This window comes from Astyanax mexicanus, chromosome 4 (assembly GCF_023375975.1).
Source record: "Astyanax mexicanus isolate ESR-SI-001 chromosome 4, AstMex3_surface, whole genome shotgun sequence".
NCBI lineage: Eukaryota > Metazoa > Chordata > Actinopteri > Characiformes > Acestrorhamphidae > Astyanax > Astyanax mexicanus.
The window spans coordinates 41,371,311-41,392,795 of NC_064411.1; the positions used below are offsets into that span (position 1 = coordinate 41,371,311).

At 41.9% G+C, this 21,485-nt stretch overlaps 2 protein-coding genes across 4 annotated transcripts in view; both read left to right on the forward strand.

Annotated features, from left to right (window-relative positions):
- LOC103044296 (P2Y purinoceptor 13) overlaps positions 1–21,485 on the forward strand; it is a 353,924-nt gene that overhangs the window by 229,518 nt on the left and 102,921 nt on the right. The window lies entirely within an intron of this gene.
- Positions 1–21,485, forward strand: part of cux1b (cut-like homeobox 1b) — a 228,767-nt gene that overhangs the window by 44,882 nt on the left and 162,400 nt on the right. For all 3 annotated transcript variants that reach the window (XM_049478659.1, XM_049478660.1, XM_022678800.2), the window contains exon 2: positions 5,691–5,801. In XM_049478659.1, the coding sequence (XP_049334616.1) occupies positions 5,691–5,801 (111 nt within the window). The remainder of the gene's footprint in view (positions 1–5,690; positions 5,802–21,485) is intronic.

The following is a 21,485-nucleotide window of genomic DNA, read 5'->3' on the forward strand; positions in this document are numbered from 1 at the left end:
GAGACGGGGGCCACCTCAAAAATCTGTCCTGGAATTCCAATCCGGAATCTGCCTCTGAATTCCGACTTAGTCTGCCTCGGAATTCCGATCCAGAGTCTGCCTCTGAATTTCATCCCTCTGATTTTTGACCCAAAGTCCTGCTCTGAAATCTTACCTTGAGTCTTTCACTGAATTCTGACCCCAAGTCTGCCTCTGAATTCTGACCCTGATTCCACCCCAGATGTTTGGTGCAAAGCCTTCCTCAGAATTCCAACCTGGCATCTGCCCCTGAATTCCAATCCCAAGTCCTCTTTAGAATTATGACTAAGAGTCAGACTCCATCTCGGATTTTTGACCCAGGGTCTGCCTCAGAATTTCTCAAATCTGCCTCAGCTTCTATACACATACGATACAAGTATAGCATCAAGCAACAGAAATGCTCCAAAATTGTCTTTTTACATTGACTTCAATTAAAAGTTAAAAAGGTTTTTTTTTTTCCTTCTGCTTCAAATCAGCCAAATTTGTAGATACATGATTTTTGCGCAGTAGCAGCAACAAACATATTCTACATCAGGGCATGTGGCAGTGCCAGCTGAGGCTCAGGTCCCCCCCATGGGTCAACTAATCGGCAGAAAAAGACGCAAGGACAGGCAGGAGCATGTTGTGTACACAGCTGTGAGTATTAGTCAGCGCTGACGAGGCAAAAGCCTCTAAACGCCTTTCCACGTTACGCTCCGATTCACGGCAGCGTCAGCGTGAAACATTCCGGCTTACAGACTTCGTACTTCTGCTTGTGTGAGGGTTTTTTTTTTGTGGCCACTTAGTGTCATTTTCCTAATTACGCCCACCCCTGAGTTTGAATGGAAGGCTGGGGGTTCAGTAGTGTTGGGGTTGGGTAAGGTGGGGAGAGGCTCTCGGAGGGCTTGTGGATGGAGCCCGAGCTGGATGAGCGTTATGAGTCAGCCCTAAGTCTTCTGTAGTTCAGCACTGTCCGAGCGGCTCAGCGTCATCCTCACTGTGAATCACTGCGTCTTGCCTTGGCTTCGGCGAAAGCTGTTCGGCCTCTCGCGCTTTCTCAGCCAAACTAACCCCTCCACTCTCCCCCAACCCCCAATCTTAATGAGTCTGGAATTTAATTAGGAGCGCATTTCTGTGTGAGTGTGTGTGCGTGCATGCATGTTGGGTCACTGAGAAGTAGGATACGAGCGTGAACGTCTGTTGCCCAGTCACTTCATTACCCTCTGCGTAATTTGAATAAGACTGTAGCTGCTTCCTTGGCCTCGCTGCCACTGTCTCTCGTGTGTGCCTTTGTTCCTCTCTCGCTTTCCTCTCCCGGTCCTTTTCTTCCCTCACAACTTTGCATTCTTTTACACAAGCATTTTCACATTTTTTCCCCTCACTTTCTCAGTCCACCCCCCCCCCTTACTCCTCTCTCTCTCTCTCTCTGGCAGCATGGAGACTCTCGAGGGAGCGGCCGTAATCTGTTCCATCAGCGTTTACTACCGAACAAATTAACTAAGACAAGCGCCGGCGCTCCCAGCCAGCCAAATGCTTCCATTAGGAAAATTATAACGCTATTACACAGGCCTGCTTGGCCTCTCATATCCCACCTCCCCTTGCTGCCTTCAGTAGCCAGAGAAGCTGCTACATTCCCACAATTGCTGTTTGCAAGGTTGCGCTTCATTCTAAAAGTCACAGGCCCATGTTATGGAAAGTTACAGAAACCAACACGCTTACATATTTATCAGAGGTGGTGGTGGTTTCTTGGTGGCGATTCATTGTTTCTTGTTTGTTGACAGGGGTTGGGTTTGGGGTTTCATAGCTGGCGATTTACTATTTCCTGATGGATATTTAGCTTCTTCCTGATTTCGCAGTAACATGTAACCAACAGATGCGGCTATTCTTCCTCAGTCGTGATGCAGAGGTTATGTTGTCAAGATGGCCGCCCTATCTATAAAGCAGTGCAGGAAACCCCGGTCGTGTTCATAAGCCACATTGCTGACGATATGAACGACGTACGCTGGGTCTCAAAAGTTCACAGAGCAGAAGGTGGGGGCGTCTGAACCCTTGTGTCTCTGGTTGATTAGAAGAGTTCGTTCTTCCGATTGGTGTAGAATGTCACTTTACTGCGTCATAATTAGTTGCCTTGGAAATCCGATTCAGAATCTGCCTTGGAAATGTCACTCTGAGACTGCCTGGGAATTCTGACCATGATTGTGTCTCCGGGTTGGAATTCCGAGGTACTCTGCAGGGTGGAATTCTGAGTGCACCTCAGTACATATATACCTTCTGTATATGTTCCGATATACGGAATTTTTTAAGGCATATTGCAGGGATTCAGTGAGCATTCGGACATATTCGCATATACAGCTTTTTTCTGGATAATTGACATGTTCCCGATGGTGCAGTAACTTAACATATTTAGGCAACAGATGCCACTGTTCTGCCTTAATCTTGATGCAGGGGTGAAGGTATCAATCAAAGACAGAGACATTTGTTGTCAAGGTGGTCACCCTAACTATAAAGCACTGTGGGGGGAAACCCTGGTCGTGTGCATAAACAAAGTACGTTGGGAATCAAAAATTCACAGATCAGAAGGTGAGGACTTCTGAACCCTTGTGTCTGCGATTGGTCAGAAGAATTTGTTGGGCCAGTTGTTGTAGAATGTCACTTCGCTGTCATTAATTTTTTAAATAAAGATGAGAAAATCTCAGCTCGGTTTGTCGCTTGTCTCCGAATCGCAACTACAAATCGTGTCATCCAATAAAAAAAAAATGTCCGCTTGTCTCAACATTGCCTGCCAGTGTGACCACAGGGAAATGCTCTTGTTGCCGAATGCAATCAAATTCTGAATATTAGGATATTAGGATAAGTTGGTGTCAAACATTTTTTGGACAGTATTTTCTGTGTTTTCATCCTTGCACGTCCGACCCGTTCCCGCTCCGTGTTCCGTGGTGTTCCGGGAGCGCGTGTGCTGGAGCAGCGGAGGGAGTGTGCTGATGAGTTGAGAGCTAATCATCTCTTCATGCTCCTGCGGTGCCTCAGCTGGAGGAGCCCTCAGCGGCTCGGGCGCTAAATGAGGATCCGTGGGGCCCCCTGGTAATCAGGTTTTTTAAGTGATTAGCCTATTAGTTTGCATAATGGGCGTAACGGCAGCGTCTGCTAATCACTCTCAAGGGTGCGCACCTACGAGAGGCTGAGGAAGAGGAGGGAGGGGGGGTGTGAGGAAAAGTGTGAGGAAGAGCGCTCCGTGGTCTTACGCTCCTGTTGCTCGCTTGTGTTCAGAGTCGTGTTTGGTTTGGCACGGTGCCAGCTGGTAGGAGATGGTACTGCACCGATGAGACAGCTGGGTCATCCTTGTGACCTTAGCGCTGCTTTTTTCTTTTTCTCCTTCTCTCTTCAGTTCTTTATCTCCCTTCTTCTTTTCTAATTTGTCCCTCTTGCTCTTTTTATATTTTCATCTCTTTTCTTCTTTTCATACTCTATTTCTCCCTCCCCTTTTCTCCCTCTCCTCTTTCTTTCTTTCTTTCTTTCTTTCTTTCCTTCTTTCTTTTTCCCACTCTCATTTTGTTTTCGGCTCTGTCCCTCTGCCATCTTTCACTTTTTCTTCCCTTTATTTCCTCTTGCTGTCTCTCTCTCTTTTTTCTCTATTTTTTCTTTCTTTCTCTCTCTCAATCTTTCTTTATTGTACCTTTCTCTTTTTTCCTCTTAATTGATATTTTACCCCTTCCATATCTGTCTTGTCTCTCTTCACTCTCTTCTTTTCCTCTCCTTTTCTTGCTTTTTCTTTCTTTCTTTCTTTCTTTCTTTCTTTCTTTCTTTCTTTCTTTCTTTCACTTTATCTTTCTCGTTCACCTTTTTTCTCATCCTTTCGCCTTTTTTCTGTTCTTAAGTTCTTACTCACATGCTCTCACTCACCATTTTCTATCTTGGAATCTCTCTGTTCTCTCTTCCTCTTGTGCTCTCCCGCTCTCTTCTTTTTTTTGTCTTGCCGTCTCTCTCTCTTTCTCGCTGTCACTCTCAGTTACATTCTCTTTGTTTTCATTTTCTTTTTCAGCTAGCATTCGCTCGTTTGTAGCTATGTTGGTGCTATGTTGCTCTTGTTACTGTCTGTCTGGAGTGGTTAGGTGTGTGTGTGTCTGTGTGTGTGTGTAAAAGCAGTGTGTAAACCCCTGCAGAGTTACTCTCCTCGTCTGTCAGCAGCTCAGCTCTATAAAACTTCATTACTCGCTCATAAAACGGTAACAACAGCAACGGCTGCTGATGGCGTGGAAAGGAGACGGGAGGCTGGGAGTGGGCTTGTTTGTGTTGTTTTGTTGTTGTGGTGGTGGGCAGGGGTGGTGGTATTGGTGGTCCGTCTATACAGACTTCATTTCTTGATAATTTGCTTTGTTGAGGGTCTGGATACCATATGTGGATACAGGGTAACTGGGCCTCCAGACTGGGGTGGGCGGCTGATACGACTGTATAGAGCAGGGATGCGCCAATGCCGCTTTTACGATACGATACCTGACCTTTAACTTGCTGATAATATCGGGTACCGTCTCTGTTTAACATAATATCTATTCTTTATAGTTGCCTGTAAATCCAGAACTTTTATAGAACTATTTGTTCTATAATATGGCTGTGTAGTGGAAAGAGCTAAGTGATGCAGGGTTTCAATACATTGTGATATATTGCAATACTTTAAACAAAGTGACATACTGCAATTTAAAACTGTCCTGGTATTAGAACACAGCATATTGTGCATCAAATCTAAGTACCCATACTCTTCTAATAGAAGACATTTGATTTGGTAAAGGCTTATTAAGTTAAATATACAGCTGTGGAAAAAAATTAAACCACTTAAAAACGACGAGTTTCTTTGATTTTACCAAATTAAAAACCTCTGGAATATAATCAAGAGGAAGATGGATGATCACAAGCCATCAAACCAAGCTGATCTGGTTGAATTATTGCACCAGGAGTGGCATAAAGTTATTCAAAAACAGCGTGTAAGACTGGTGGAGGAGAACATGCCAAGATGCATTAAAACAGTGATTAAAAATCCAGAGCTGTATGTTTGTTTTGAAAGAATGGCAATTACTGGTTCAGTGATTGGCGATATCACTCGTTGTATAAGTGGATCAGACACAGCAGTGCTGCTGGAGTTCTTAAACACGGTGTCCAACCACAGTCCACTTTATTAGACACTCCTGCTTTGTTTAGTTTAGCTAAGCTGGTCCACTTTGTAAATGTAAATTCACAGAGACAGAAGCTCTGTTATCTGGTCGTGGACAGTTTGTGTTTGTCATCATCCCAGACTGTCCTGAAGTAGCCATTGCATTAAGCATTAAATGACTGTGATGTAACAGTTTTAGGGTTTTGCAATCGACCTGTTTTACATCTTTACGTTTTTTTGTTAGATGTTCTTTTGAAGGTGGAACAACAGTGTTTCATGTCCCAGACTTTCATTATTTTCTATCCAACTATTAAACAAACTAACTACTGTTTAACCACCCTAGTGGCTCCACCTTAAATTGACTAAATCAGTTCTCCATTTGGATGTTTCAGGGTTTGCTGCAGTTCAGGGTTGAGGTGTTTGGTCTTGCGGTGGGAATCCTGTCTCCTGAAAATCTGTGTGTGTTTGTGTTTTGTTTGTCTGTGTATGCAAATGATTGCCCCCCTGCTGAGCTGTGTGTAATTACTCTTCCGTATTCGTCTTTTCCCAGAGAGAACTGGACGCCACCGCCACGCTACTGGCCAACAGACAAGATGAGAGCGAGCAGTCCAGGAAAAAACTCATCGACCAGAGCCGCGAATTTAAGAAAAACACACCAGAGGTGAGGCCGCCTCTCTCTCTCTCTTTCTCTCACTCACACACTTCACTTCTCTACCGTGTAGCTGTTTGTTTCCACAGGGAGGCCTGAAGTGCCAGTGTGTTCAGTTGCTGCTGCTGTTGTTGTTCTATGGTAAAATTGGCTGTGTGTTTGTGTGTGTGTGTGTGAGAGAGCTGGAGTGCGAGGCTGTGTGCTCAGTCAAGCGGAGCAGACAGTGTCTTCCTATTGTCTTTAATTGTCCCCCTGCTTTAGTCCAATCAAGCCCTGGCTGACCCCACTGTGGATTGTGCTTGCTTGTTTTCGTTTCTGTTCATTTTCCACACACGCACACGCACACACGCACACTCACACACACACAGTACATCATTTTTTATTGTTCATATACCTGTATTCTGCAGTATCACACTAGTATGTCATCTATAGTGTTGAGTCTGATTCATTGTTTCTTCAGAAATATACAGTTCTGGAAAAAAAAATAAGAGACCACTTAAAAATTAGGAGTTTCTTTGGTTTTACCAAATTGAAAACCTCTGGAATATAATCAAGAGGAAGATGGATGAAACCAAGCTGAACTGGTTGAATTTCTGCACCAGGAGTAAAGGCATAAAGTTATCCAAAAGCAGTGTGTAAGACTGGTGGAGGAGAACATACCAAGATGCATGAAAACTGTGATTAAAAACAGGTTTATTCCACCTAATATTGATTTCTGAACTCTTAAAACTTTATGAATATGAACTTGTCTTCTTTGCATTATTTGAGGTCAGAAAGGTATACCTATATACCTAAAAAGTCTCTTTTTTTCCAGAGCTGTATAGAATATTAAAGAAGAGTTTGTCCTGCTTTATCCTTTGTCCAGTAACCGTCTCTCCTGCTGTACAAGGAATGTTTTTGCTTTTTTAATTAGATGTTTAGGAGCATTTCGTGAGGATTTGATTGATTGCAGCATTAATTTTTTTTTTTTCTTAAATACTAAAACAACACAACGCCTAGCTCGTATCCCTCCACCCTGCATGTGTTTATATAAAATGTATATTTTTATTTAACGGCTTTCTGTGACGAAGCTTTAAAATCTTTATAGTCTGCAGACGTCTGGGTTATGTTTACATCTTAACTGAAGTAGAAATCTAATTACGCTCTTTTAATTAACTTTAATTAGTGTGAAAAAAAACTTACTAGTTTTATTAGAATTTCCACAACAAATCAAACTGAATAGTTTCGAAAATTGCTTTTTTTTTTTTATCTCTTTTTTTTTTTTTACTTGGCCCCCTCACCTAAAAAAGAAACCCAAACAAAACAAAACAAAAAAAAAGGCTAAACCCCACTCGTCCCCTCCAGAGCCGTTTTACTTTGACCTACTTTGTTTGCAGTTGAAGGTGTGACGTTCTGGCTAAGCTAAGCGCGGCCATTTGGGAATCACGTTTGCCGTTCCCAACTCGCCCTCGCTCCCAATCCCCCCAACCCCCCCACCCCCCCCGCCCCCAGCCCCTGGCTCCCCCACCCTGCGTCCTCTCCGGGGACCGTTGTTTAGCTGCGCGTTCCCATGGCAACGGGCTTGGCGGAGCAAGACTGGAAACAAAGCGTTGTTGTTGTTGTTATTATTTGGAATGTTGTAATGAATAATTAATGAGGCTGTGAATTATTTATGAATGAGTAGGCAGAGGCTCGCGCCGGAGCTTCCCGCGCTCCCCATTGACGGAGGAGGGTCAGAGGAGAGCCGCCGACGCAGAGAAGGCCAAGCGTGGAGTCGTGTACGACATGCGAGGGGCGGGGTTTCACTATCACTATCACTATTGAGCTGGATTGTCACTTTGTCACCAAAAGTCAAGAGAAATCCAACTGAAAGACTTTTCTACAGTATACAGTATACAGTGCACTAGTTTGTATTGTAGGGGTGGGAGAAAATATTGATATATATCAAAGTATTGCGATATTACATATTGCAATAATTACAATAAGAGATCACTTAAAAAATTATTTTTTTGATTTTACCAAGAGGAAGATGGATGATCACAAGCCATCAAACCAAACTGAACTGATTATTTTTTGCACCAGGAGTGAAATAGAGTTATCCAAAAGCAGTGTGTAAGACTGGTGGAGGAGAACATGCCAAGATGCATGAAAACTGTGATTGAAAACCAGGGTTAATCCACCAAAAATCTTCTTTTTTGTTATTTCAGCCATTTCTCATTTTCTGCAAATAAATACTTTAAATGACATTTTTTTTAGTTTGTAATTTGGGAGAAATGTTATCTGTAGTTTATAGAATACAATGACAATGTTCGTTTTACTTAAACATATACCTATAAATAGAAAAATCAGAGAAACTGATTCAGAAACTGAACTGGTTTCTTAATTTTTTTTCTAGAGCTGAATATCCCACAAATCAGTGCATCATTCTTTAGCTTTTTTGGGACATGGCAAAAGTCATGGGACAGGAACTAGCGGAAAGTGTTTTTTTAAGTGTTGTAAAGCAAAAAAAGTCAGAAATAGTCATTTTTCTTCACAGTGTTTTCGTTGTTGTGACGTTAAGCCCCCCTTTTTTTTTTGGTCTTGTTTTCCTCTTCAGTTTCATCATTCACGTTTCTACCAGCCCAGCTGTTTAGTGTAAAGCTGCGGCGTGTAATAACCCTCTGGTCAGCGACGTTTCAAGTGAAATGTGTTGATGCAGGTGGACGATGAGGCTCTTATCAGCGTTGAACAGGCCTTAATGGGGATTAGGGCTGCCGGAGCGGACTCGGGGGTGGAGTCGGAGGGGGGAGCTGAAGTGCTGGCCTTGCACCCTCGGTCAGCGTTGGAGGAGCCTTGATGTTGGGATTCAGCGGCGTTTAAAACCCGCTGTTCCCTTTGGGCGGCCTGTGCTTAATGAAACCCCTGTGTTCTGATAGGATCGCGTATTGAAAAGCACTGATGTTTCATTTCCTCTGTATCTTTTGAAGAGATTGAACCCTTGGATGCAGGGTGGCTTCTCTGGGTTAGAGCTGGAGGTGTGAGTGAGGAGGTGAGGGAGTGGTTAAAGGATGTAGTAGACTTGCTTGTGTGTTCTTTCTTTGGCTGTGTCCCAATTGCATACTACACTACACATTAATTGAATTGAATTAATTGAATATATATATATAGCAGCATCACCATTGCAATGTATACAGCAAACGAGACCACTTCAAACAGATGAATTTCTTTGATTTTACCAAATTGAAAACCTCTGGAATATAATTAAGAGGAAGATGGATGATCAGAAGCCATCAAACCAAGCAAATCTGCTTGATTTTTGCACCAGGAGTGCAGGCATAAAGTTATCCAAAAGCAGTGTGTAAGAGTGGTGGAGGAGAACACACCAAGATGCATGAAAACTGTGATTAAAAAAACAGGGATATTGGTGTACATGGCTAGGTTAACGTTAGGCAACTACTTGTACAAATACTCACAACATAAAAACAATAACATCTAACAATAGTAGTAATTATTGCTACATTTAATATTTTATCCGCTCTGGAGATATTAAATTAATTAATATTTTATCTATTTTATTTTAGACAGGTTTAAGATCAGAAACTAACTGCTGTGTCAGATCTACATCACATATATCAGTCTCTCCCACTCTGCCCCCTCCTCTCATTCTCTCTCCCTCTCACACACACACACACACACACACCTCCAGACTAGTCCTCTGCATTTATCACTGAAATCCATTTCTTTCATGTCTGTGCACATCTATAATTTACACACACTGCTTTTAGGAGAGGCTGAGGGGCCAGAGGTTTGGAGGTGTGTGTATGCACACGTGTGTGCGTGTGTGTGTGTGTGTGTTGGGAGGGGGTGTTCTAAAAGTGTCTTAAGGAGAAGAGTGGAGAGGGTGAGGACTAACTCCTGCAAGCTGTAAAAAACAGAAAATATCACATTCAGTACAAAAATCAAAGATTACAGCCTAATGGAGTGCCTCAGGACTTAGTGCTAATCCAGGTTATTTTGTCTTTTACAGTTCAAAGAATATGAATTTCACCAATTTTCTGAAAGGTACACTATATGTACAAAAGTATTGGAAGACTTACTTATTAATTGTAGCTTACCTTGTGGATTTAGTTTTACTGAAGGCCTAACATGTTAGCTTGTGGCTAAAGTTTTTGTTTAGAGCTAACATGTTAGCTTGTGGATAGTGAATTAGCTCATAGCTAAAGTCTTAGTTTAGAGCTAATATGTTAGCTTGTGGCTAAAGTCTTAGTCTAGGACTGACATGCTAGCTTGTGGATAGTAAATTAGCTAGTAGCTGAAGTCTTAGTTTTAGCTAACATGTTAGCTTATGGATTGTAGCTTACCTTGTGGCTAAAGTCTTACTTTAGAACCAACATATTAGCTTGTGTATAGTGAATTAGCTTGTAGCTACAGTCTTAGTTTAGAGCTAGTATGTTACCTTTTGGCATAGTGAATTAGCTTGGAGCTAAAGTTTGAGTTTAGAGCTAACATTTTAGTATGTGAATAGTTAATTAGCTGGCATCAAAAGTCTTAGTTAAGAGTTAACATGTAAGCTTGTGGATAGTGAATTAGCTGGTAGCTAAAGTCTTAGTTTAGTGCTAATATATTAGCTTTTGGCCTAGTGAATTAGCTTGGAGCTACAGTCTTAGTTTAGAGCTAGTATATTACATTTTGCCATAGTGAATTAGCTTGGAGCTTAAGTTTGAGGTTAGAGCTAATATTTTAGCTTGTGGATAGTGAATTGTCTGGTAGCTAAAGTCTTAATTTAAAGCTAACATGTTAGCTTATGGATTGTAGCTTACCTTGTAGCTACGGTCTTACTTTAGAGCTAATATATTAGCTTTTGGCATAGTGAATTAGCTTGGAGCTACAGTTTGAGTTTAGAGCTATCATGTAGCTTGTGGCTAGTGTCGTAGCTTGGCGCTAACATGTTTTGTGAATTGTTGCAATGCTAAAAGCTCTGGAAATGCTTGGAACAGAGACTGAGGCAAACAAGCCTCTGTTTTAAAATGCTGAGTGGTGAAGGAAGAAATGTATCTGTGTGTGTGTGTGTGTGTGTGTGTGTGTGTGTGTTATTCAGTAGAGACGCCCCCCCCCACCCCCACCCCTCTTTCTGTTTTGGAAAGGCGAGCAGCATTAACCGGCCTCTCTTATCTCTCCTTAAAGGTCATTCATGCACGGGGACAAAATTCAGCTTTTATTATTTGCCCATATTTTCCCCCATTAGTTAAACAAATACAGGTGGACAATGGGGGCCGGCGGCAGAGGCCGACCTAATCTGGGAGAATGACCTTCAGAGGCTGGAGAGGCGTGCATTGTGCTGAGCTGAAGGGCTCATTTTTCACCTCAGGTGCCGGCGGATGTACCTACGAGAGGTGCTTCGGCTTCTAGACAGCCATTACAAGCCATGCATATTTCACCATGGCCTTCCGACTCGAGACGCCGTAGCCCCGAGTCAGATAAGTCCACACACACACACACACACACACACACACACACACACACACACACGTGGAGAGCGTGAAGGCCTTCCTCAGAGGCCAACGGTTGTCTGGAAGAGCACTTTGTCTGTTAAAGCCCTTAGAGTGTCCTTATTTGATTATAGTTAAGACATATTGCTTACTAAACTATAGCACTATCATTAGTGCATTTTTTCATATTTCTTTTTTATTTTGTGTAAGATATTTTTTTTTCAGACCACATACAAGTTTATTTTATTTAATTTTATGACCTTAAAATTTTAAAAGATTTCTGTCTCATTGAGGTATTTAGTGAACGTATTTAAAATATTTTGACTCAAGCTAGATTAGACTAAGAATTTCAGTGACAGACACTGAAAAAAAAATACCATTAGTCACAAAAACAATGATAAAATGTTTTACAAAAATCTGTAATAGTATTACTGAACTTCTGTTAATAATATTTCTTGTTTTGGTATTGCCATTGACTTATAAAGTTCTAAGTTTTTCAGTAATTCTTTAATATATTATTTATTTTTTGCATTATGTTGCTGTATGTTACAAAGGAACTTCTGGAAAAAAATTAAATTGCCTATTAAAGGGCTCATATTATACCTTGTTCTTTGCACAAAACCTTTCTTACATGAAGAAATCTCACTTTTACGCAAATAAGCTGTTGCCGGCCACGCCCCATGTTTACGTTGCGTGTTTAGCACACGTTCTTGTTAGCTTGTGCTAACTGGCAAAACGCCAACAACAAAACTCATTATTTGAAAGTATTTTAACTTAAATCTCCCTCATCTGCTGACTTACCAAGGACAGTAGGTTACAGATCCCTCTGTCGAACGAAGTCTGCCTGCTGATTTAAGTGATTGATTGCCAAATCAATCAGTTTAGGCAACATTGGTTGATTGGCGAATGTACTCTGGTGAGTACAATTTGCACACAGGACCTAGAAGGCCTACTTGTACACATTTTCTATACAAAAGAATCTGGTCTAAATATGCTCCTGAATATACACCTGTTTACATTGTGAGGTGTTATCTTGTGAGTGAGACTAAACACCTGCAGCATCTGGCTAGAACTGTCCATGCAAACAGACAAGCGACTCTCATAGAATTTACAGTGATATTTAATGCAGGAGGCCCCACAGACACATCCCGCATGTAAGAACATCATTCCATAACTCCTATGGGATGTGCCAAAAGTCAAGGGACACATACTTGTATCTGTTTGTTTGATATATGCGTTTGTGTTGTGAAGCCACAAGACCACAGACCTGGAGCTGCTGCTGCTGCTGCTGCTGCTGGAAAAACTGAGTCCTAAAGCAGTGTGCTTTTGAGTCAGGGACGGTGTGTCATGCATCTGATGGCGCAAGTCGCCTCCTAAATCCGTGGCATCTTTACGCATCCCAGCGTGACTCAGGGAGGATTTCAGCGCTCTTCCCTCAGCCCACGCCGCTGTCCAGGTGTGGCACCGGGGGATTTGTCTGAGCTTATTCTCGTCTCCAGCAGTGGAGAATGTTTGCGCCCGTCCTAATCTCTTGAAGTCTTTTAAACTAGCGGCTTATTATTCAGTCATTAATCTGGAAAGACGTGCTGTTCAGTTTTTAATATGAAACTAATAGTCTGGTCGGAAAATCAGATTTGTACAACTCGGCCTTCTCATAAACATGTCAGATTTGTTGATCGGTCTGGACATGTTTAGTCTGCAGCTGAGAGGACTGATGCCTTATAGTTCTATTATTTATTAACATTTAATGTTGTAGATTCAATTACAAACTAATGAAGCAGACTTGAGGCAACATATATGTCTTGATTGGTTAATATGTCATGCTAAAGTGGAAATTAGATTTTTTTTTTACCATCATCTGTTCTTTTAAAAGACCAGGACTTTTAAGTGGGACTACAGTTTTTGTTACTCTACCTTTTAAAGTGCTCCATAGTGTTGACCTTGTAAGTGTTGCTTTAGCAGCCATGTGAAAAACAATCCATCCAAACACAGGAGACAATAGAGCTGAAAATGACAGATTATATGCTAGTTTGAACAAGTGAATTTTGAGTGTAGATTTAAAAAGAGGAAGAGAATTGATGTTACCAATGTCAGGAGTGAGGGAGTTCCAGAGTTTGGGAGCAGAGCAGCTGAAAGCAGAGAGGGTACAGAGAGATGAGTGGAAGAGGAGGATCTGAGAAAGCGAGAAGAAGATGCAATATTGAGAAGATTTGACAGATATGGGGGGCAAGATTATGGATGGCCTTAAATGCACATGTATAAACATGTATACATGAGTAGTTTAATTGTCTCAGACTGAAACTTTGAACTACTTAATTGGGTTCTCAGGCCGATCCACTAGAGGGTGCTAGTATTTTTGTAAATATGACATCGCCCTGTGTCCAAGGAGTCCTGTGTGTCCATGCATAAAGACCTATCTGGTTTGTTTTTTTCCCCGTTTTGTGTCGTTTTTTTGTTTTGTTTTTCCATATCAAATTTTACCTATTTTTCTTAATTCATTTTTAACTACAAAGAACAGACAGAACAGAACTGCGTTCATGTGTTATTCAAAAAATGCAGTAAAAGTAAGTCTGATGTGCGCATTCATGTTTACAGTGTTTATTAGTAGTGTAAAGGATCACAAATCTCTTGGTTCAGATCAGACAGAGGAATTCTCATATTTGATACTTTATATTGACAATCTTTAAAACATTGACCTTTTGTTCTCATATAGAGACACTGCCCATAAAATCTAGTATTTACATGACAGTATTATACTAAATGTAAAGGCAAGAATCCCAGTCAAAAGTTTCCGCAGCCAGTCGAGACAGAAACATGGGCCAGGTAAAATCTCTCATCCAATTTTTATGGTTCAAACTAATTTACTTGCTTACTGTAGGAAGTTAAATTTACATTTTGCACTATTTGGGTCCTTCTGATCATAAAAAAAATGTAATAATAAAATAGACTATTCTCTTCAAATGTTGACAAAGTGTAGGTTTTGTACTTTTTTTTAGGTCTTACTTATCCCAAATAACTATGAGAAATTTAAAATGACCACCAAGCAGAAAGTCCGGGTCTCAGAAGAATAAGATAAAAAATTTAAAGTATTTAGTTTGTGCTTTTTTAATTTTTTACGCATGTTTTTTGAGAGTATACCAGTATATGGAACCAGTGTGGGGCTGCACAATATTGGGGAAAAAAAAAAAACTGGTATTGATATTTTGCTGCTCTGAACTCTATAATAATACCACTATATATTGTGATATTAAAAGAAATACATAAATTTTCAACTAATTTCACTAGAAGTCAATGAATCCAACATGCCATGACATTTAAATAATGCACTGCGTATACAAAAACAAAATCATATCAATTGAAATTGATATAAAAAAAAAAACTCTGACCATTTTTTAGTTAATTTTCCTTTAGTATCAAACAGCAAAAGCCTGATAGGTTTGATTACAGTTGCTTAATGTGACATTACACAACCTGCGATGGGACTATCGCACATGCACACATTGTGATAATGATGCTAAAATGATACACTTTATTGTGCAGCCCTAGTTTAGTGGTGGTGATGGCGCAAATGAACTGAAATCAGCTGTAAGTAAAAAAAAAAAAAAAATCTAGACTAAATTTTTTCGGGCAACAAAAAGCTCAGGTGTTCTATAAGTCCAGCTCAGTGATGAGTGTAATACATTTTCTGAGTTTAAATATCGGCGGTTTTTAACAGGTATAAACTTTAAACTGCTTTTTTTTTGTGCATATTTTTAAAGCTCTGCACTTCGAGTCTCTAGCGCCACCTTACCTGCTGCTTTATTTTTTTATAACACACACACACTCACACACACTCCTCCACCTCCTTGGACAGCTAATAGGAGGCGAATTCCTCTCCTCTCCTCACTCCTCCCAAATTCCTCCAGCCAGCGAGGACACAGAGGAACGCCTCTTAAATCAATGGCTCGTTACAGCACTTCATGTTGGGGTGTGTGTGTGTGTGTGTGTGTTGTGTGTGTGTGTGTATGTGTGAAAGTGTGTGTGTGTGTGTGTGTCTGTGTCTGCCTAGCTGGTAAACAGGCCTGCGTGGTTGGGCTTACACACAGGCCTATAATTAACTGAGGAGACGCCAGGCAGCCTGGGCAGGCACACTGCCAGCCCGGATCAGGCCCTAATTACCACACTGTCTCTGATAGAGCAACTCGCACTCCTCTCTCTCTCGCCTGCCCGCTCTCTCTCGCTCACTCACACTCTCACACACACATTCAAAAATAATACAGCTCTAAATGGATCAGGCGCTATTACGAACACCTCAGAGTCTTGCGTCCGTTCTAAGTACTGCATCAAGTTGTGCTTAATCTACTGTGTAACGCACAAGTGGATCTAAATCCAGAATAAAGGATTAGCCCAGTCTAATCTCAGCCCTAAAACTAGCTCTAGCTCTATTCTTGAACTAGTGCTCATGGCAAGGCCTTGTGAATTATGTGAGATCAGATGCATGCGGAACACATCATAGAATACATGAGCAAACATGGTTTCAAACATAGTGTAGTGTGTCGTAAGCATCGTGACCCGCTGCATCTGGCTCCAATTGTCCATGTGAACGGCACGGTGGCTTAGCGGTTAGCACGTTAAACTCCCAGCACTGGGATCTTGGGTTCAAGTCCCTATCTGGGTGGAGTTTCCATGTTCTCCCTGTGTCTGCGTGGGTTTCCTCCAGGGACTCTGGTTTCTAAATTGCCCAGAAAAAAATTAATACTCTAAATAGATTTGTATATGAATGTATACTGTAGGTATGTGTAATGTATAGGATTATGTGTGTATAAAATGTATGTATATATGACTGTGTGCCCACATTTGGATTGGTAACTGCTGTAGTGCCCAGTACAGTCCTTCAGGTGCATGGTTGTTTCCGGTTGAGAATACGCTGTGTGCTATTGGCTGCCGCTTCTCACCGGTGTTGTGGATGAGTACTCAGTACGAGTTGTTGTGTGTAAATTGTAAAGCGTCCTTGGGTTTCTAGAAAGGCGCTATATAAGTAACTTCATTTATTCATTTATATAGTAAATGACTCCACATATAGAAAATACATCCACATTTAATATAAAACATCCCACTCTCACATCCACCAGCTCAGTGCAGCAATGTTATATTCTTTTGTATTCTATTTATTGTTGATATAGAAGTTTATTGGTTTATTGTGCACTGCTGCTTGTCCTAAACTTGTGTGTTCTGTTGCCAAGATAGCAATACAACAAGAAAGCAATTTACCTGAACACACCTTACTTCCAGACCGCCACGGTCATTAGCATAGATATATTCACAAGCGCCTTTGCTGTTTAAACGACACAGTCGAAAGACGTTAAAATAGGCTGTTGATGGGGTTTAAGATAGCAATGAGTATCACAACACGCATTTTGTAAGGGTGTTTCATCAATAAATTACAGTTCTGTAAGCTAGAAGGTGTATTGCTTAATGAGAGAAAGTTTAAATGAAATTTTAGAATTGATTGCGATTTAAATGTTGTGCTATATTCAATAATCAGTTTTACATGTAAACAATTCATTAAAAATATTACAATACTTAAATATATCAGTACTATTACACCCTTAGTACACCTGTATAGTGGTGATGGACACATTTATTTTGTCTTAGTGTACCAGATGTTTCTTGGACTATCATATATTCAAGTGTTTCAATTGTCCCGGGCCTATTTTTGATATTCCAATAATTTCAGTGCAGTGGAATTGATTTCTTTGGAATGATTAACATGCAATTCCTTACCACTTAAAGTCAGAATAGTTAATAAATGCACCTACATTAGCGTGTGTATGTGTGTGTGTGTGATGGACAGAGTGCTGTTGTATATTACTGTATTTACTGTGTCCTGAGAGGCTGAACACAGCAATGTCTTGGTGTGATAACCCTCTCAGACCCACATGAAAACTTTCCCACGCCTGCATGTGTGTATGAGTGTGTGTGTGTGTGAGAGATAGTGTGTGTGTCTGTGGGTGCAATATGTGGGTGATAGTGTGTGTTAGTGTGTTATCGTGCTCTGCATTCAATACCCTCAAGCTTTAAATTAATAAGGCTTTTATTAGTGGAAATATTTTTGTAGAATGAGGGGCCTGTTTAGGGAATTGCGAGTGTGTGTGTTTCTCTGTATTTGTGTATATGCCTCTGTGAGTGTGTGTGAGCAGATATTTCTTTTTGGCAACAGTAGATAGAATCAGTATCACTCTACAGACCATAACTGGCCATGCACAGCACCACACACACACACACGAAAACACACACTTCAGCTAATTTCAGCTAGTTTCCCACACCTGAGCGAAGTCTCTCTCACATGCTGATGTCATGAAATCTCAGCCGGTTCTCCCACAACGTTCTCACAACTAAAGTCCCCGCAGACCCTTCAGTCCAGCTGCATCAGCACTGCTCCAGCTGCAGCCTCAGCTTCTCTTTACTTCCTGTTCACTGGGCTGACTGGGGCGGCCATTGTTTTGAGTTCGTCAGAGGTTCTTAATTACGATAAACAGTTTTTATTGGAGCATTTTCAGTAATGGCTTCTTTGGCATTTTCTTCAGTCAAGAACAGGAAGCTGAGACTGCAGTAGGTTGAAGAAAGTTTGGTCAGTTGAAGAAATGTACACAGATGATTGGTTCATAATTGGACACCAAAGGTATGAATCCATGGCCCCAGCCAAAAGTGCCAAAACTTTAGTGTAGTCCAGACCTTCTGAGGTGCAGAAATGGTCTTAGGAATGTTTCCGTGGCACAGTTTGAGCCGTTTATACCAATCGATCATCACTTGGAATTATTGCTGACCATGTGTGTCCCTTCATGACCAGACTTTTGCACCAAAAGTCATCTCAAATGGGTTTCTATAAGACCCTATCTGATGGTAACGGCAGCATTTTTGTCTGGATCATCTGGGGATCTTTAGGAACCAGTCCTAGTCCTGTAGGACCACCCTCCCCTACATGTTGTATTGTTCCCTAACCTGCCTCCAACACCCCTGATCCTGCAAATCTGCTGATTACCAAGTCTTTTCTAAGTTGAGGGTAGTCTCGTTAAAGCAGAAAACCTCAAAAATGCATAGGAACAATTGACTTCCAGGATCCCAGTTGGGAACTAATTGTCTGGAGGTTCTCAAAGACTACCAAAGTCTCTATTCTGAACTACCTGGCCTTTTTGAAGGATTGTGAAAGTAAATGAACGCTGAGGAAGGTTGTATACCCCTGTTTTCAGCCATGCCAGAGTATCATACTGTACCATATTTCTTTAGGCAACTCCCTGGGCAGCTTCTTGGGATTCTCTTTTGCAAGGTAGGACTGTTCAAATCTGCATTAGCCTCATCCAGTCTCCTTTTTGGTCATGGTGCCCAGCTGGAATTATTAGTGCAAGGCAGGAATACTCCCTCAACAAGGTGTTAATCCAGCGCAAAGTTCAAGGGGTGGAAGGAACCCAGAGTACATCCTGGAGGCATCCCGCTCAGACATAAACTAATAACCAAACTGTGGATTGAACCCACAACCCCAGGCCTCTTGAGTTGTTCAACAACTCTCATTGTCTTTAACGCCACTGTGCCACCCCAATGGAAATCATTTCGCGAGCCAATAATTAAGATGCTGCTAATCACGCAATTTTACAGCTCCGACAGCTGTAGTGCGTCAAACTTGGATCCATAATGTGACAACAGTTCCCTCCTACGCCCGGAGGAAAGGGAAAACGCTCATCTTTGATTTAGGCTCTTATTTGACGTGCCGTTTCTCCCCACAGCCGATAAAAGATTAGTTTAGTGCGGAGCGTCTCCATTATGAGCAGTGGCAGATGGTGAGGAGCGGCATTACCTCCGCAGACACTCGAGTTAGCGCTCAATCTAATATTGTCTCTCGCACACAAACCTACAAGTGCGTGAGGCTGAGCAGCGGCGAGCAGTCTCGCTCCTCATCAAAGCCCATGCTGCGTTAGCGGCGGTCTATAGAAGATCAGAGCGGCGCACACATCTGACCAAATTAGACTGAGGATCAGAAGAGGGATGCATAATTCAATAAGCATGGGACTGGCTGCCTGCGTCGCCCTTGTTAATGCAGCTACAGTGGAGCTACTGTTCTCTCTCTCTTTCTGCACACACATATACACACACACACACTGGCTTCACCACACTTGCGCAAACTCTCTCTCCACTCTCTTTCCGATTCTTCTTTCTTTTCGCCTGCCGCTAGGTGTGCATTTGGGTTTGTCCTCCTTTGCTTTTTCCAGGAATCCAAGAGGTCACGTTAAGGCAGTGTGTGTAAATGATTGACTGTTGCGCTGTTGTTTATGGCTACAGCTAGCAGGTGTTTTGATAATAGACTAATCTCTTGATTATGTTTCACGCTAATCGTTTAATCAGATGCCACAGTGGGTGGGGGTGGAAGGAGAGGGCTGGGTCACATGAGAACACTTTAATGTCTTTTAAAAAAACTACTGCAACAAGACAACGCCTGTTCCAGGGAGTATCAGGAGTACCCAGACCAGTTTCAATGAATATCAGTTGTACCCAGGCCTGTACCAGGGAATATTAGGGGTGCCCAGGCCTGTTCCAGGGAATATCAGGGGTGCCCATGCCTGTTCCAGGGAATATTAGGGGTGCCCAGGCCTGTACCAGGGAATATTAGGGGTGCCCATGCCTGTTCCAGGGAATATCAGGGGTGCCCAGGCCTGTTCCAGGGTATAGCAGGGTTGTCCACTCTTGTTCTGTGGAATATCAGGGGTACCCATGCCTGTTTCAGGGTATTTCAGGGGTACTCAGGCCTGTTCCAGGGTATTTCAGGGGTACAGTCCTGTTCCAGGCAATATCAGGGCTGCCCAGGCCTTTTTGAGGGAATATCAGGGGTACCCAGGCCTGTTCCAGGGAATATCAGGGTGCCCAGGCTTGTTACAGGGACTTTCAGTGGTGCCTAGGCCAGTTGCAGGGAATATCAGGGGTCCCCAGGCCTGTTCCAGGGTATATTGGGGTGCCCAGTTCTAGTCCAGGGTAAAGCAGGGGTACCCAGTCTTGGTTCATGGTATAGCCATGGGTGATTTACCACCCCCAAGTTTTACAGATCCAATACGCCTAGCACAAATATTCAGATAGAAATCTCTATGTTAAAGCAGCGGCAAATGGCCTTTTCTGGGTATTAAGCCCACAGCCCTGTGATTAATACACCCAGAGCTCTCTAAGAGCTATCCTGAGTGTTCTTGGTTCTAAACCCCATCTTGTATGTTCTGAGACATTCCCTCGATTGTTATTGGTTCTAATCCCTATTCTATTTGTTCTGAGACCTTCTCTTGACTGTTTTCAGTTCTAATCCTCATCCTGTTTGTTCTGAGACCTTCTCCTGACTGTGATCAGTTCTAACCCTTATCCTGTTTGGTTTCAGATGTTCCCCTGACTGTTATTGATTCTAATCCCCATCTTGTTTTTTCTGAGACATTCCCCTGACTGCTATTGGTTCTAATCACCATCCTGTTTGTTCTGAGACCTTCCCCTGACTATAATCAGTTTTAAACCCCATCCTGTTTGTTCTGAGACCTTTCCTCAACGTATTGTTTCTAATCTCTGTCCTGTTCATTTTAAGACATTCCCCTGACTGTGATTGGTTCTAAATCCCATCCTGTTTGTTCTGAGACCTTTTCTCAACGTATTGTTTCTAATCTCTGTCCTGTTCATTTTAAGACATTCCCCTGACTGTGATTGGTTCTAAATCCCATCCTGTTTGTTCTGAGACCTTTTCTCAACGTATTGTTTCTAATCTCTGTCCTGTTCGTTTTAAGACCTTCCCCTAACTGTTCCTGGTTCTAATGCAATCCTGTTTGTTCTGAGACTTTTCTATGCAAACTAAATCATGTCAAACTCAAAAGAACCCATCCAATTGGAAGTACGCTTAAGAGTTAGGGTGCTACAAAGGGTTCTTTTGATCAATGTGGTAGACGTACAATTTAACAGTGTTGGTTCCACAAAGAGCCATGTCTGTAAAAGCGATAGAAGTGTGAGGAACCTTTAAATTGATTTAAAACCTTTAAAAATAACATTTTGTTGCACCGTTATATTTAATAGTGCATTAGGTTCAGCAGGTGTTGATGTAGGGTCCGGATTGTTCTGTATTATTAACCGTACCATGAAGCACAGTTCTCCAGAACTTCCTCCTCTTTGCTTTTCTCCCAGTCTGAACATCTTCACAGCTGTCGTATCCAGAAAAAGATTTGGAATGAAAACAGAAGCTTGGCGTTCCTGGGGCGAG